The 17,595-nt window shown below is 27.2% G+C and overlaps 1 protein-coding gene across 1 annotated transcript; it reads left to right on the top strand.

Annotated features, from left to right (window-relative positions):
* The first annotated feature begins 4,753 nt into the window (after positions 1-4,753).
* On the top strand, positions 4,754-6,247 carry LOC126908181 (uncharacterized). The gene is made up of 4 exons (XM_050690092.1): positions 4,754-5,265; positions 5,413-5,632; positions 5,746-6,029; positions 6,115-6,247. Exons 1-4 carry the CDS (start codon positions 4,754-4,756, stop codon positions 6,245-6,247), a joined length of 1,149 nt encoding a protein of 382 aa, XP_050546049.1.
* The last annotated feature ends 11,348 nt before the right edge of the window (positions 6,248-17,595 follow it).

Below are 17,595 nucleotides of genomic sequence, written 5' to 3'. Positions count from 1 at the left end.
AAAAAAAAAAAAAAAAAAAACTAAGAAATTCAAATTCACAATTTGTAAATGTAATTTTGAATACGAAATTTACGAAAAAGTTCTCTCATATGTAAAGTGCAGTATTAATATAATACTAAACGCTTTAAATACTAACTGAAATATAATAACAACTTTTTTTAATTAATATAGATAAATTACACTACAAGCTTTATTTCGTTAGAAACAATTAGAAATTATATTATGAAAATTAGAACTGACAATAATAAAGAGCATATTAACGAATAAAAAGGTTCAAAAATAAAATCCCTCTATATTTAATAATTGAACAGCATCAACAAATAAAAAAAAATAAATAAATAAATCTGATAAAAAAATTATACACATTTGTTCAATACTAATTCATGTAAAATACGATTAACTAGAGTACAACCGTGTAACATACTAAAATCTAATGCGAGATAACCCAAACATTGCTCACCTTAATCTCACTTATACAGTAACTAAAATTTGATCCAGATAAATTGTAGTACACATACCAAATCTAGTTATGCTTCACCTGCGTTTTTAGTTAATAAAAAGGAGAAAGGCTCATATCGATTAGTCGTATCATATAAAGATTTAAATAAAATGGTAGAACCTAATAATTATTCTCTTTTAAGAACCGCAGATCATATTTCGAACTTTATAGGAATCAAATTACTTTGGTAATTTTGATTTAAATTCTAGTTATATATATATTTTTTTTTTTTTCTCAATTTTCAGTAAGAAAACATAATGATTATAAATTAACATTTACACGTCTACCACAAGGTTTTCGTAATTCTAGCGCTATCTTTCAAAGAGAATTAAATAAAGCATTTTCTCAATATCTATTTAAATCAGTAGTTATATTTATTGACGATTTAGCCACATTTGGAAAAGATTTTGAATCCGCGATATTTAATTTAGAAAACGTATTTGAAATATTAGATATATATTCATTTTCTTTAAAAATATCAAAATGTAATTTACTTGCTGATAATATAGAACTTCTTGAGCACGGCATATCTGAAAAGGGTATTACACCGTTAACACGAAACATTAAAACTGTTACTGAATTCGAAACACCCAAAACAACTAAACAAGTTAGAAGTTTTATAGGCATGTGTAGTTATTATCGTAGACTAATAAAAGATTTCGCTAAAATAGTATATCCATTACAAAATTTAATAAAGAAAGACGCATCTAAAATAGTGTCATGGAACTCTGACCATGAAAAAGCGTTTCAACAACTAAAATCAATACTGACCTCGAAGCCATTGCTGACACACTTCTCATATGAAAGGGAAACGTATTTAACTGTTGATGCCAGTTTAATGGGCTTGGGAGCGGTATTAGAACAGCCAAACGAAAACAATGTTATGAGACCGATTGGATATGCTTCTCGTAAATTACTCAATTCGGAAAAAACCTATTCTAGCACTACCCTTGAATTATTGGGATTAGTATTTGGTATTACATATTTTAGAGAATTTTTGATGAATAGAAAATTTATCGTCTTTTCCGACAACATCAGTTTGCTATACTATAAAAATTTAAAGATCCCTTCGGCAAGAATTGCTCGTTTAACTTTAAAAATTTTAGATTATGATTTCATGATTCAACATAAAATTTTCATTGAGAACAGAGTAGCTAACTGTTTCTCAAAGTAAGGTACCATGAATATCATAAATGCAGTAATATTTTATTATTGCCTATAATCCGACCAAAACGAAAGCGCAGTGCACTATAATCCAATACGCGTAATACACAGGTATATACCAATGAAAACGCAAATGCACTTAATGTTGACATGTCAATAAAAAATAGTAAATATCACGATAAAACATTTAATCATTTAGGCCAAAATGATAAATATGATCTTAACGTAAGCTTACAAAAGAAAAACATATTTTTAGAGAGCTCTCATATAAAAAATATTGATAAACCCCAAGAATTAAATTGCGCGAATAATGAATATAATATAAAAAATATTGATAAACCCCAAGAATTAAATTGCGCGAATAATGAATATAATATAAAAAGTATTGATAAACCCCAAGAATTAAATTGCGCGAATAATGAATTTAGAATAAAAAATGATTATATATATAAAGGGGACGCCCAATTAAATAATGAAAATATACCCCAAGATATACCCCAAAGTATAATGAGCGCGCAAATTTATAAAAATAATGAAATTGATAAAGAAAATAGCGCGCAATATATTAAATATAATAATACGGTACCGTGTCATCATGAATATAATAATAATGGGGTAAAATATAAAAATAATGCGCGAAATGATAAAAATTATGAATATGAATATAATGGGGTAAAAAATGAAAATACAGCGCAAAATAATAAAAATATTGAATATAATGATTATGGGGTAATTTATAAGAACAGCGCGCATAATATTGAATATGATGAATTAAATAGTAATGGGGTACTTAATAAATATAACGCGCCAAATAATAATAATAATAAACATGGGGTAGATTACAAAAATAACGCGCTTAATACTAACAGAATTGATATGGAACATCGTAATATATATCACAATCGTAACGACGATCGAATTTGTAAGTGGGACAGCGATCATAAACTTAATAGATTCGGGTCGAATAGCGATTCACACAATAATAATTTTATTAAACCAATTGTTCAATTNGCGATCATAAACTTAATAGATTCGGGTCGAATAGCGATTCACACAATAATAATTATATTAAACCAATTGTTCAATTAACTTCTAAAGATGACGATACATATAATAATAATTATTATAGAATTGCTTACAATTGTGATGATATCCATGATATAACTTTATTAAATATTATAGATTCAGAACCATCAAATATAAATATATATGAATATAATTTAAAGTTAAAAGGAAGATCTATTTTGCTAAAAAAAAAAAAAAAATTAATATTATTACATGAATATTTAAAATATTTTGAAATATATTTCAATAAAAATCAATATTTAATTTACTAATCAATTTAAATTGTCAATTAAAAATAAATAAGGAGTATATNCTAACGATGTAGAAAATTCATCAAATGTTTTAGCTGAAGTAAAAATTTGGCATCATCAAGTTTTTAAATTACGTGTCGAAACCAATTTAAAAATGGTTACTGCTATTGAAGTAATTAGTAATTGCAATATTGATCTATATCCCAACGTGTATAAATTGTTGAAAATTCTTTTAACGTTACCTGTAACTTCATGTGAAGCTGAAAGGTCATTTTCAACTCTAAAAAGAGTTAAAACTTATCTCAGAAACTCTATATCAGCATTTAGACTTAATGGATTAGCAGCTTTGAATATTCACCGCGAAATTACAGTTACTACAGATGAAATTATTAAACAGTTAAGTGAGAAAAAAAGACGATTAGATTTTGTAATATAAAATGTTTTTAAAAATTGATTGTAATTTTTATTAAAGTAGTTATATTTATAATTATTTATAAATATGTAACAAAACATAATATTTTTAAGCTCTGAAACAAACATTTGAAAATATATATATATTTTTTAAGATTTATATCTGTGATATTATGCATTTTTAGTTTATCAAAAACTCGATACCAGAGACGTATTTTGAAATATGTTACGGGGTAAGGTATTTTAATGAGGCAGACACCCCCCTCAAAATAATCCTAGTTGCGCTACTGGTGCGATGTGTGCATATGCCACGGGCCCTCGGCTTGGGGGGGCCTTTATTGCTTAACATTAAAAATATAAATAAATACAGATATTTACAAAAAAGTAAAAAAATTTGTTTTCATTTTCAAATCGTTCTTATTTTCTCATTCTGATATCAGTATATTTTTGTTATAAAATATATAGATATTGTTTTTCTGTGATGTACTGTACTACTGCAGCGACGACTAAACGTTATTTATAGCAATCTGTTTTCCGTGGTTTTTTGTTATCGCCTTTTCGATGATGGGCCGTCGTTTTATAGTCATTATCTTCAAATGTCCACAACATATATTATAGACGTCTAGACTTAGATTTACACGATTAAATACTATCACTACTTAAACGTTATACATCGATTTATTATTTTGTGATACTTAAAGTCGTCGTTCAGAGTTTATTCAAATTATTTACAAAATAATCAATAAAATATTATACTTTATTAATTATTATTATAATGGCATCAAAATCAGCAAGTGGTGCTGCGAAACGTAAATTAAAAAAACAAAAAGAAGAATCTGTTAAGAGGATGCCGAAAATTGATATTTTTTAAACAAAACCAAGATAAAACAGAAAAAGAGCAAGATATTGATAACTCAGGTATTTTGTTAAATTCAATCAATACTGCTAGTAATTCTGTCTTAGAGTCAACTGCTATATCTGGTATTGATATTTTCAATGCTAAAAATGTTGAACCTAATATTTTCAACAGTTTAATCTGTGAACGTTTTCCTACCGACAAAGTTCATTTTAAAGAACCGCTAAACCATCAAGAAAAACGTTTTATAATTTCTCAAGGCCCTTGTCAGCTTAAGGGTCCATTTCCAACTGACAATGATAATTCTAGATCGTTTTCAGAAAATTTTACTATTTTACAAATCAGGCTAATATTATTTTAAAACGTACATGGCTATGTTACTCATATTATTATTACACAAATTATTTAAGCAACACTATTCAAAATGAGATAATTACTTTACTTGCAAATACGATATTAGAATAAATTATTTCAAGTATTAACCAATCGCCATTTTTTTCTGTCATAATGGATACCACTCAAGATATAAGTAAGATTGATCAACTAAGTCAAGTTATTCGATACGTTTCGGTTGTTTTAGACGCTAATGGGTATCCTAAAACATTGCAAATAAATGAATCATTCATTGGCTTTGTAGAAATTTTAGATCAATCAGGTGTTGGTTTAGAGGAATCTATTATTAATTGTATCACAAAAAATAATTTAAATTTGTCTAAACTTCGTGGTCAAGGGTATGATGGGGCTGCCAACATGAGTGGTGTATATTCAGGTGTCCAGGCTAGGTTAAAATCTAAACAAAAATTGGCAACATATATCCATTGTGCTTCTCATAATTTGAACTTAGTTTTAAACGATGCAATGAATTCTTCAACGGAAGTAAAAAATTTCTTTGGACTCGTGGAAAAAATTTATATATTTTTTTCAAATAGTATTAAACATTGGCAATTACTTTTATCTTCAGAGTCATCAGATATTTCATTTACATTAAAAAGATTATGTACCACTCGTTGGTCATCAAGGTATGATTCTTTATTAGCTATTCGACATCGTTATGTTGATATTTTAAAATGTTTGTCGCAAATAATTATTCGAAGCAAAAATAAAGATGAAATATTTGAAGCAAATTATTTAAAAGTTCATATGGAAGATTTTCAATTTATATTCAGTGTAGTTTTCATTGGCAAAATTCTGGAAACTGTAAATGTTGTATCAAAAGTTCTTCAGTCTCCTAAACAAGAACTGAGCACAGCAGTTTCCTTGCTTAATTCTGCGTTGAGAAATCTTCAAGAATACAGGTCACAATACACTGATTTTTTTGAAATAGCAGTAGAAATGGCAAAAATATGGGGTGTACCACAAAAATTTCAAGAAAAAAGAAACCGAAGAGTAAAACGATTTTATGACGAAATCCTCCAAGATTATTGCTTACTTCAGCAGAAGAACATTTTAAAGTTAATATATTTTATTTAACATTAGATAATGCAATAATGCAACTAAAGGAACGTTTTACCAGTTTAAATAACGTATTCAAAATATTTGAAGTTATTCAACCGAATTCATTGATTAATTTAACAGACGAACAAATTTATAACTCCGCTAATAAATTGGTAAAATATTATGATTCTGATTTATCTAATGCTCTTGCTGGTCAAATTTTATCGTTCAGATCTTGTTTTAAAGAAGAAATTACAAAAAGAACCTCGGTAAAAGAAATTACCGAATTACTTGTTATAGAGAATCCTACATTAGCAACAACATTTTCTGAAATATGTACAGCGTGCATGTTATTTTTGACACTTCCCTGTAACAGTTGCTACAGCGGAACAATCATTTTCGAAATTAAAACTTATCAAAAATTATTTACGTAGCACAATGTGTGAAGAAAGATTAAGTGGACTTGGAATTCTGTCTATTGAAAACGACCGAGCTCGTCAGTTAAACTTAAAAGAAATAATTAATAACTTTGCGGAAAAAAAAGCACGCAAACGAAATTTTCACTGATTTTTTATATTCTTATCATTATTATTTGTTATATTATAATATATTATTATAAACCAACAACAGTGTAAACATATAATACTACCTAAGAAATAAAAACCATTATACTATATATAAATAAATTTCATATCCAATACAGGTAATACACATTTACTTACATTCAATACCTCAAATAACTCTTTGCACAAACATAAGAACTCTGGGAAAAATCACAAGGTATAAATCTCTTATTCATTTCAAAATAATAATAATAATAATAAATAATAGCAATATTTACACACTTGTAAAAAAATTAAATTCCTTACCTTATTCACCAAATACATTGTTTGTTTAAAAAGCTTCCATAATTAATATTAAACTAATTATAATACTATATAACTTTAGATTCCTTTTGTTTATTCGCATTCATCTTATATATTTTATACTCAAATGTCTCAAATTAAATTAAATCTACTAGACCTAACAGTGGCAGATCTAAAAAACTTCGGTAAAATTCTCATAGGAGGAGCTACAAAGGAAATTTTGGACTGTGGAAATAAAATTAAAATAATAAAGGGTAAACCAGCAATAATTTCCACACAAATAGACACAGTACAATTATCTAGAATTCGATTCTTAAAAACTCAAATTATTAAAAATAGCTCTAAAAATAAATCAAAAATAATAATTAAACAACTAGAGAAAAATATTAATAAATATGATAGAGCAATCAATAGATTCACTATACAGAATCACTTTAATAACACAGTTCCCAAACATGCAATAATACTATGGGACTGTACAGAAGCTCATTATTTTATTCTTAAAATGCTTATGCCTAATATAACTATATTTAATTTTAAATGTACAAATATGTTTAATAAAGAAACTTTTCAATTAATTCTAGAAGTCTACAATAAAAGTAGCACAAAAATAATAGCCACACATAGATTTGTAGGAGAACCTACTACTAAAGAAAAATTAACTTTAAAAGAAACTCATGATATTTTTTGTATTAGCCGTCATTCAGGAAAAAAACACTATCCTAGGAACAATGTCAATTTAATGAATTGTTTACTTTACAGCTGGATCAATTTATACGACTATACTGCTTTTATGAAAACTTTGACACAATCGGTTGTGTAATAAAATCACTCATAAAATGCATTTATTCTATTCTATGATTTTCCACTATATGCTTTATTCTTTTCTATACCTTCTATCTACATTTAACTTGCTATTAATGCTTAATAATTTTTAACATTACCATATTTATAATGTTAGATCCACTGGTGTAATTTAGCAGTTATACTGTTAAACATAATCACATTGCTGCATATATAGAAAGATGGATCGTTATTGTAACAAGCCATATACGGTAAAGACTTTTTGGTGGTGGGCAACAAAAATATGTAGTTTAAAAGAGCTATGTCCAAAATGTACCATAAGGGAGCGTAACAGAAAGTTATCTCATAGAAATTACCACCTTACGAAATATTGGTACGCTTGGACAATTGATGTAAAAAATTATTTTAAGAATAAACCCATAGGGTTTATCGCTGAAGATATAGCATTTTATGCCAAATTTGACATAGAATTAGATATGAGAAATTATTATAAAACACACATTTTTGCCAAATACTCCATCCGATGAAGGCCATCGTGAATGGGAGAGCGGATTGAGAGACAAAAGTATTACCAATGAGCCGGATATACCGTATAAATATCCTATTCCAAAGAAATCTTATTGGAATCACTTGATTTTCATAATTTTAACTAATAAAGTAAATATAAATAAATCGGATTTAACCTCTTTGCATAAATACGATTTAAATACTGATAACAGAAATAAATTAAATTATAATGAGCAACATTCTATGTACGATGGTTGGTATTATGATATGGCTGCAGACTATAAAGAAGTTATTTCAAAATATGATTTACTTATGGGGGAATCAGTCATATCTAATACAGCTATCGTCTTCGATTATTGTTTCAATATGATGGATTGCATTAACTATATAAGGTCCATTTTCACCTCCACTATGTCTCTCTTCAGCTCTGGTGAGTACACGTATTCTGAGGAAGAAGAATGGTAAATGCGTGTACTTGTCTCCATTTTAACGGTTGGAGTGAGTCTGCATATTTATATAGCTTTCTATTGCTTTACTGACTGTATGTCAATCTTCCTTTTTCTTTTATAAATTGGAGTTTCATATTCTTATCAATTTATTCTTTTCACATAATTTTCTCTTCATCAACTCTTGAATTAAGTGATATAGCTAAGAATATATCAATATTTAGAACATATCTTGCAACATAACCATTACTTTTATCGCTAGATAATGCTAATTTTTATTGTGTAATAGTGTGTCATATTTTAGAGTAATTTTTAATATTTATTATTAACTAATAACAAAATATCTATTTAAAAAAAAAAAAAAATATAAAAAAATTTTATAAAAAAAAAAGAAAACTATGTATTTTATTATTATATCTATTCTATCACTTATAATTATTCTCTTAACATAATCTAATTTATTCATTACTAATATCTTTATATTATTCTTAATAAGTAAAATTTTTCTATGTGTGTAAGTGTGTTTATACATGTTAATTTCTTATATATTAATAATAATAATTTATATAATTTATTATGTAACAAAATACAAATATTATTAACAATTAATCACCACACAATGATAGCTTTATTGAATAATACATGTATCTTGCACCTTTTAACACAACTTAATGTAATTTTTAGCACTTGCACATTTTATTATAACGCACTAATTATTTTAAATTATAATTGCACAATACTTATTAGATTAGTTAATATATTCACTACTTTATGTATTAATATTAGTTAAAATAAAAGTTAACTTGTTCATTTATAAAAAATTTAATAAATATAACAAAACAAAAATCTTCAATCAACATTATACTGAAAGTCAACCCTATCATTCAATAACCAGAGTATTAGCATAGTAACTTAAATATTTCGTACATTATTTTATCTGCAATCAAAAATGTTTTACCAAAGAAATACAAAATCCTGTAGCCAGCAATTAAGAAACAATAAATATGCCAAATCTAATCAAACATTTATCAACAAATTAATATCAAAACATAACTATTATAAGAGATATTAAAATATTTATCTCAGTAAAAGAAAAACTAAACACATAGTCTAAAAATGAAAAAGATTCTGCTACACGTGGTATAGCACATACAGATGTATTCGTTAATCAAAAGGAATGATATTCGGTCAACCAATCAGAACATGCGGAATATGAAAAATTTTAATAGTGTACGATAATGTTTGAGTGAACATGTGAATACTCGAGAAAATCATACAAAAAAAAAATAATGATGAAGACTTCGAACAAAAACAAAAATATATCACCCATACTGTTATGCTTATATAATATTATTATCACTTCTATTTTTCCACCTCAAGCGTTCACACTTAAGTGCTCAGCTTCACTCTTTTACTTTGCGGCCTTTTTATCTGTCTTACTTTGTGACTTGGTGTCGTTATTCTTAATATAATTTAATAGTTTAACTTAATGTAAATTCATGTTTGAATGACTATCAATTATAATACATGCTTATATAATAAACTGTTTTCCATTTATTTAACATCTAATAAATCTAATTCACCTTCTCCTCTCTACACCGTAAAACAAGATTTGCAGTCAAGATATATCAGGTAAGAGTAGTTTAACACACTAACTACAATTAATAGTAATAACTAATAAAAGACACTTTAATTAATAATTTAATATTTTCTTCTTTCGCTTAAATATATCTTCGTTCTAACTTCATATATCTAACGATCCCTTCTATTAATTTATTTATATTATCTATCGGTATCTAACTTCACTCACTCTCTCCTCACTCTCTTTTTATTGGTTATTACAAAATGACACTTAGAGATTTTAAAGTGAATTTTGTTTTGGTGAATCTTTTAATTTAATTTAATTTGTTCATTAAATAATAATATTTTATTTTTTATTTTACCATGGAAATAAATGTCAATTAATATTTTAAAATAAAACATTTTTTTTTATATATATAATAAAACCGAATCAACTCTAATTTTCTCAGTTAATGATAAATATTTATTATATGACTAAGTGTATTGCAACTCTATACTTATTGGGTAGCTAATCTTTTGTGGTTTAATGTCTTTGTTCTAACGAACATCGCGCCGGCAGACAGAGTAAAGGTTGCAATTAAAGATTTTTAAAGTTAGGTGTGTTAGGTTAGAATATATTTGTAAGCCTATGTGTATTGGGTAGCTAATCTTCTGTGGTTTAATGTCTTTGTTTTAACGAACATCGCGCCGGCAGACAGCACAGAGAAACTTACAAGTATATGTTTTTAGTGTTTAATTTTTGTCTTGGTGATTATTGTGCCGCATCCTTTCAAGGTGCTTTATTTTAGCACCGGGACACATTGGGCCACCACAATTCCGCCTTGACAAATCTTTTACATAGATATAAATATTTCTGAATCTTGTTTTGGCCAGGCCAGAGGAAAATTTAAGAAATATTGGTGTCGATCTCTCAATAAAATATAATCTCTCAAACAATATACTCATTCTACAAAGTCAACTAAAGATATATTATTTGATTATAATTATAAAAATATAGAGTGTATAGAATCTCTTGCATATAATAATACAGTCATAGATTTTGTGTAACGGTTTCGTATTATTTATAATTAAACGCTTTATTCTCAAACGGTCATATTTACTGTCGAAATCAAAGTGTACAACGTGTGAAATACAGTGTAAACTCATAATCAACATTGGATTGTCTAAAATAAGCATCACACTACGTGGGATACAAGGTAAGTACAAATTTAAATTCCCGCTTTCAAATTATAAATACTCTATTGCGTAATAAACCATTAAGATAGGTAATAAAGTTTGGTAGGATAATTGACTTCATTTATTCAATATTGTTCAACCCCGAGATCAGTTCATTATTTTTGTCACAACGTTTGTGTGCATTTTTATTTATTTGATCATTACCCTCATGTATTTAAACTCCGTTTATTCACCCCTCTGAATTCTTCTTTATTCATATTATTATATTCATTGCACCCTTACATATCTTGCCACATTTAAACATGTGTTATTCCGCCATTTACCTTCTTTATTAATAATTTTTTATTATTATTCGGCCATACATACGCTATATTATATCTTTGGTCTGACTAAGAATCAACCCTTAGATTTTCTTTTGGTACAATATAAGCATTCACAACTTCAATAGTGAAATCCACATCACCACCATTTTTATCCTCCATTATTAATCCCCATAAACCTACCTACCATCTTATAATATTTTATTATTCCTACCATTTATACATTTTACAATTTTTACATTTTAATTTAAACTCCCGCTTTAATGCCATTTTCTTTTTTTTATTCTTTTTCTTTTTGGTTTATTACAATTCATAGAGAGGCTCTAGTCTCAAAAGATTTGAGCCCCAACCTAAAAGAAATTCTTCGAACTGTCGTTAAAACAGTCAATTTAATAAAAGCACAGCCGCTACAGTCAAGGTTGTTTAAAGTTTTGTGTGAAGAAATGGGCTCGGAGCATACAGCACTGCTATTTCACACCGAAGCTCGGTGGCAATCTCGGGGAAATGTTTTAAATAGAATATTTAAACTTAGAAATTAAGTATTTATGTTTTTAAAAGATTGTAAAAAACCTTCAGCAAAGTTGATCTGCGATACGCAGTTCCTTTTGAAGCTAGCTTACCATACGGATTTTTTTTCAAAAATTAATGTGTTGAATAAATCTCTACAAAAAGAAAAATACATTAGTCCAACAATACAAAATTAAATAGTTGAATGCTGTGGACAAGAGTATCATTGTTGGAAAAAGAAATCTCATTAACTTGTTTTTACTATATAAAGAAATATATATTTAATTATATACTATAAGGAATTGTATTGTATTTTTAATTTTAATGTGTGTGAAAAAATTAATTCTTGTTTATGCAGTAGTTAAAGTGAAAAAACTAGGAAGGACACCGAATTGTCTTTTTGCAACATTAGTCTACACATTTTTTGCCGGTTGAACAAAAAAAAAAAAGTCTTTTTAAAAAAATAGGCTTAAGCGTCTCCTCTTAACCACTGTGTTTATGAGAAAAAATAGGGTCTAAAATTTATGGTGGTCCGTGACGTTTTAAAAGTTCTCTAAGTGGTCCGTAGTGTCAAAAAGGTTGGGAACCACTGCATTAAATATAAGGTAAGTACAATTTTTATTATGCTTTCAAACCACAAACAAATCTATCGGGTAATAAACCATTAAGATAAGTAATATAATTTTATAAGGGATATTTATTCAATATTGTTGAGCCCCGATATCAATCTACTGTTCTGTCATAAACGTTTGTGTATTTTATTTATTTGACTATTACCCTTATGTGCTCGGCCACCATTTACTCACCTCTCTAAAATCCTCTTTTATTTATATCATTACTGTCTTTACCACCCTTTCATATTTTGTTACATTTTATCACATACTATATACTATATTTAATAAAATTTTTATTTTATGATTTTATGCAAACGCTGAAGGTGTTTAAATTGTTTGACTTGGTAACCAAGAAATCGGGTTTTTCGTACAAGTACATAGACTGTTGAGATCAACTCGATGAAAAATAGCTTTCACTCCACAGTGAGTTTGACAGTCTGATCACGAAGTCTAAAATGTCTAAGATTTCCAATCTTTCTCGTACACAAAAAAATGCGGCAATATTTTGGAAGCAAAACCCCCGACGAATACAGCGCAAAGTATTTACTAGTCAATATAATGACAGTGGCGTACGCAGTGGTAGGATTCCCTAGAACTCTATTCAACCCCTGTCACCTTGAAAATATTCAGTTATATAATGGGGACTTCATCCCTACAGGTTTATTATCAACCTCTAGTGTAAACCCTACCCGAACTAAAATACTGCGTATACTACTGTGTAATAGTATGTAGTACAAAAAATATAAAATAGTCTATAGGTGTCCCACGATGTTTTAGCAACCTTGCATAGAAAAGTATATGGGTTTGTCCACGTATTTTCTTATGTCACGTTTTCATACATGGAACACCTATATATATATTTACGTACATTTTAATAATATTTTATTATTGCAGGTACAAGTCGATGTGTTTGGAAATTTCCGCATGGAAAGCTTCATTTGACAAACGCATATATACAGTTTTTATCGGAACCAGATACGTTGTTAATGTTTGAATTGAGTATATGTGAATGTCTAAAACAAGTAAGTATAATTATTGAATAAAAAAATATATACATTTTTTAAAGAAATAATATTAATAAAAATTATAGATTAATCATCAATATTGACACGACATAATTACTTCGCAATAATGAAATGGACACTGGTTTTAATAATAAAAATCTATGGTTCGTTTACTATTAATAAACAACAAATTAAAAAAAAAAAAACGAAAAGACAAATGCATAATATGATATATCATAATATATCACAGCACTTTTAGTAGAGTCGGTGTTCAAAAAATGTTATTAGCGTTGATGGTGACTGTGCGCTGATGCGACATCGGTTCGTCGAGTCAAGTTGTGTGACACACGTGGAGCCTGTGGCACACATCCCCAACGAAGTAAAGACTCTACATACATTTGCGGAGGGCTGTTATCGGCCGTAAGGCACTTGCTAGACATTGTACCGTAGCGTGTGGTACGCGGTATTGGACAGTTAAACTACCTGCAGTAGGTAATTCTTCAACTTTTTGCACGCCTTTCCCAACTACTTAGGGTGTTTAGTAAGTATGGAAACGTGTTCCTATTATTCTCATTGTTTGTAAAATTTGACCCGTTTCTTTACTTTATGATCCCGCTGTATAGTAGATTTATTGGACCAAATATAAGAACCCTGAATAGGAGGGTTTGCCTGTAAAAATCCAGAGAGTGAAATGGTCAGGTTACAAAATGAGAGGATCTTTTGATGGGTACGTCCGTTAATAATTTAATATTTATTTGTTCTTGGAATAACGTTCAAGCATTGTTGAGCTAACCTTAGTGCAAAACAGAATACAACGGAAATGGACTTTGTTATTAATACAAATATGTTAATATTTTAAAGTATTAAAATATAATAAAAATACTTATAGTTAACAGAAATACTTTCATTATTACTAAAATAATAATTTAATATTGTAAATTTTACAGAGAAATTATAAAAAATATGTAAAGTAGTTGTAAATTTGTTACTTTAAGGACGTCAAAAAAAAAGTGCTGGATGCAAGATTTTTTCAGAAAATAATTTGGTCTAAACAGGTCTACAAGATATTTTAATCAGTGACAAAGTATACTTTTTCTAAATCAATGTTTGCACCAATTTCAAATCGGTAATTAAATTTTTTTTATCACCTTTAATTTTTAAGATTATCACTAACTAGTAAAAAACGAATACTTACATAAAAATAAAAACAAAAAAAATCTAGGTTTAAATATAATTTAACAATACCATCGAAGAATAAAGTCATAGGTAAAATTAGGTCCAAGATATTAGTATAGTATAAAATATAACGAAACGTAATATAGTTCTGAATATTTCAATTGTATTCCAAAACAATATTTGATAACTTTGGGGAATGGTTATATACACAAAAAAGTAGTTGGAGAAATATTTTTTTCTTTTAGTAAGTAACATAAGCTTTAATTTAACAAATGTTTAAAGCATGGAGAATTTAGGGAACATTTTCAAAACTTACGTTGAAAAAGTTAAATATTTATGCAGAAGATGCTATTTCAAATCCCCCTGTGGGTAGGTAAAGAGTTAGATTTTCAAATAATTTATACCAGATGAAAAGGAAATACCTAAGGTAATTATACAAAACAAAATTAATTCGTTTTTTTCATTTTTAAAAGTTATGGTAGTATTGAAAAACAAATGCTTAAAAAAGTAGAAATTTACCATATTAGTACCATATAGTAAAATATTTTCTCAGCTTTGCTTCAAAGCTAAAAAACTTAATTTATTAACAGGTATCATAATTTTATATTAAAAATTTACCAATAATGATTAAAAAAAAATTTTGTCAAGTTGTACAATCTACCTTTTTGATACAATACTATGTATTTATTTAATGAATAATAATAAAAAAAGTTAATATTAATTAAAAATAAATTTAGTACTCACTGCTACAAATAATGATGCACACTGAGCTCGACTGCAACACTAAGTACACAAATAATTTACAGAAAGAGATAAATAAAAAAAGTATCACAAAAGCAATTAAAATTTTGAATAGAATATCGATTTTGATACAGTAAAAAAGGAAAATTTGAAGGATTCGGTAAATACATTAGTTTGAAAATGTAAAATAAATTAAATTAACATAATATAAATTCTATGTAATAAGAATCGATGATGTTTTTTAATTCAATTAACATCTGTAAACGTTACAGAACACGAACAACGACGACATAACCACAGTCAAGACAACAATTCCTCGTGATGGTTTATCTGTGACTAACCTTAGTCGGTTATTCGCCAGACAGCGTTGATCTCGCAGAGCAATATGAGAAACGTTGTCAACTTCATATCGTTGCGGTATCAATCACTGTGCATGGCCGACTAGCTGACCACATTTTTATGAGTAGTAATTAATGATTGCAACTTGTTATCAATATTAATAACTGTACAAACTGTTATTGTTACTTTCAAAATAACAGTTCCTGTTATTTCTCAAAAAAATATTATCTTTGTATAAAACTCTTAATAACAGTGGTATAACTGTTTTATAGTTAAACAATTTATCATAAAATACTATGTTTCTAACGCTTTTAAGACAGCATCATGTTTATTTAATTTCAGTTACTGTCTAATATATAAAGGATTTAAACGTTTCATTTTTTTAAACACAAAAAATTAACTATCAAATTGAGTCTGACAGTTCTTAACTTTTTATCAATGTATTTTTTTTTTAATAACTATAATGGAATGTATGCATGTAATTCTTAAGTGTATAATATATTATTATACAGAGTGGCCCACCACTCACTGACAACTTAAATAACTTTTGATCCAGTTAATATTTTTAGCTGATTTTTTTTATAAATAATAGTTATACGTTAGGTCTATAGCTATATCTCAATAATTAATTTTTTTACATTTTATTAAAAATATTAATTATTTTTAAATTTTAAATAAAATGTAAAAAAAAAATCTAAGATAGCTATTTTGTAGAGTAGAATTTAAGAAAAATTTTAGTAAAAAAATATCTTATTAATATTCAGTAGTAAATATTCTGTAGCGTTTTGAAGTTTGTGAAAATTTGAATTTTCATGTACTATTTTACGGTATTAAACATTGAAATACGTATTGAGAAAAGGACAGAAGAAAACGCTATCTTTTCATGATTACTGTGTATACATATGATGATAATGTGTATACATTACAAACTTGGCATTAATACCATGATAAGAAATTAGATAAGGCAATTATTACTTATCACTCTCATTCAAAAGAATCTTGAAAAGATAGCGTTTTCTTCTGTCCTTTTCTCAATACGTATTTCAATGTTTAATACCGTAAAATAATACATGAAAATTCAAATTTTCACAAACTTCAAAACGCTACAGAATATTTACTACTGAATATTAATAAGATATTTTTTTACTAAAATTTTTCTTAAATTCTACTCTACAAAATAGCTATCTTAGATTTTTTTTTTACATTTTATTTAAAATTTAAAAATAATTAATATTTTTAATAAAATGTAAAAAAATTAATTATTGAGATATAGCTATAGACCTAACGTATAACTATTATTTAAAAAAAAAATCAGCTAAAAATATTAACTGGATCAAAAGTTATTTAAGTTGTCAGTGAGTGGTGGGTCACCCTGTATATTGCTATAATAACTTTTTACAATATTATATATAACTATTGGAATGCATAATAAACTAAAAAGAAAAGTAAAATAAAAGGGTAAAGGGGAGTTAAAGAAGAAATGGCATGGTTACATAGGGGTATGTGATTTTTATAGTTAAAGGAAATAAAATAAGTTAAAATGGTGTAAATTCTAAAATGAAGGTGTGAAAGCTTATAATATACTAAAAGAAAATTAGAGGACTAGTTTTCAGTTAGAATATATAATGTAAAGAAAGTATAATGCAACGGATATATAGCCGAATAATAGAAAATTAGACAAGATAATAAATGGCGGAATAACACATGTTTAAATGTGGCAAAATATGTAAGGGTGAAGTAAAGAATATAATGATATGAATAAAGAGGGTTTTAGAAGGGTGAATAAACGGAGTTTAAATACATGAGGGTAAAGGTCAAATAAATAAAAATGTAC

Source organism: Daktulosphaira vitifoliae, unplaced genomic scaffold (assembly GCF_025091365.1).
Source record: "Daktulosphaira vitifoliae isolate Bord-2020 unplaced genomic scaffold, ASM2509136v1 Scaffold_5, whole genome shotgun sequence".
In the NCBI taxonomy this organism is placed as follows: domain Eukaryota; kingdom Metazoa; phylum Arthropoda; class Insecta; order Hemiptera; family Phylloxeridae; genus Daktulosphaira; species Daktulosphaira vitifoliae.
Note: the sequence above shows the minus strand (reverse complement) of the source record. Positions and strands in the feature narration are given on the sequence as shown.

What these genes read in the sequence shown, in the direction of transcription:
- LOC126908181 (XM_050690092.1), top strand. Translation starts at nt 4,754, where the DNA reads ATGGATACCACTCAAGATATAAGTAAGATTGATCAACTAAGTCAAGTT. An exon ending in ACCACTCGTTGGTCATCAAG is followed by an intron (nt 5,266 to 5,412) that starts GTATGATTCTTT and finishes ATTTATATTCAG; the next exon opens with TGTAGTTTTCATTGGCAAAA. An exon ending in AAGAAAAAAGAAACCGAAGA is followed by an intron (nt 5,633 to 5,745) that starts GTAAAACGATTT and finishes ATGCAACTAAAG; the next exon opens with GAACGTTTTACCAGTTTAAA.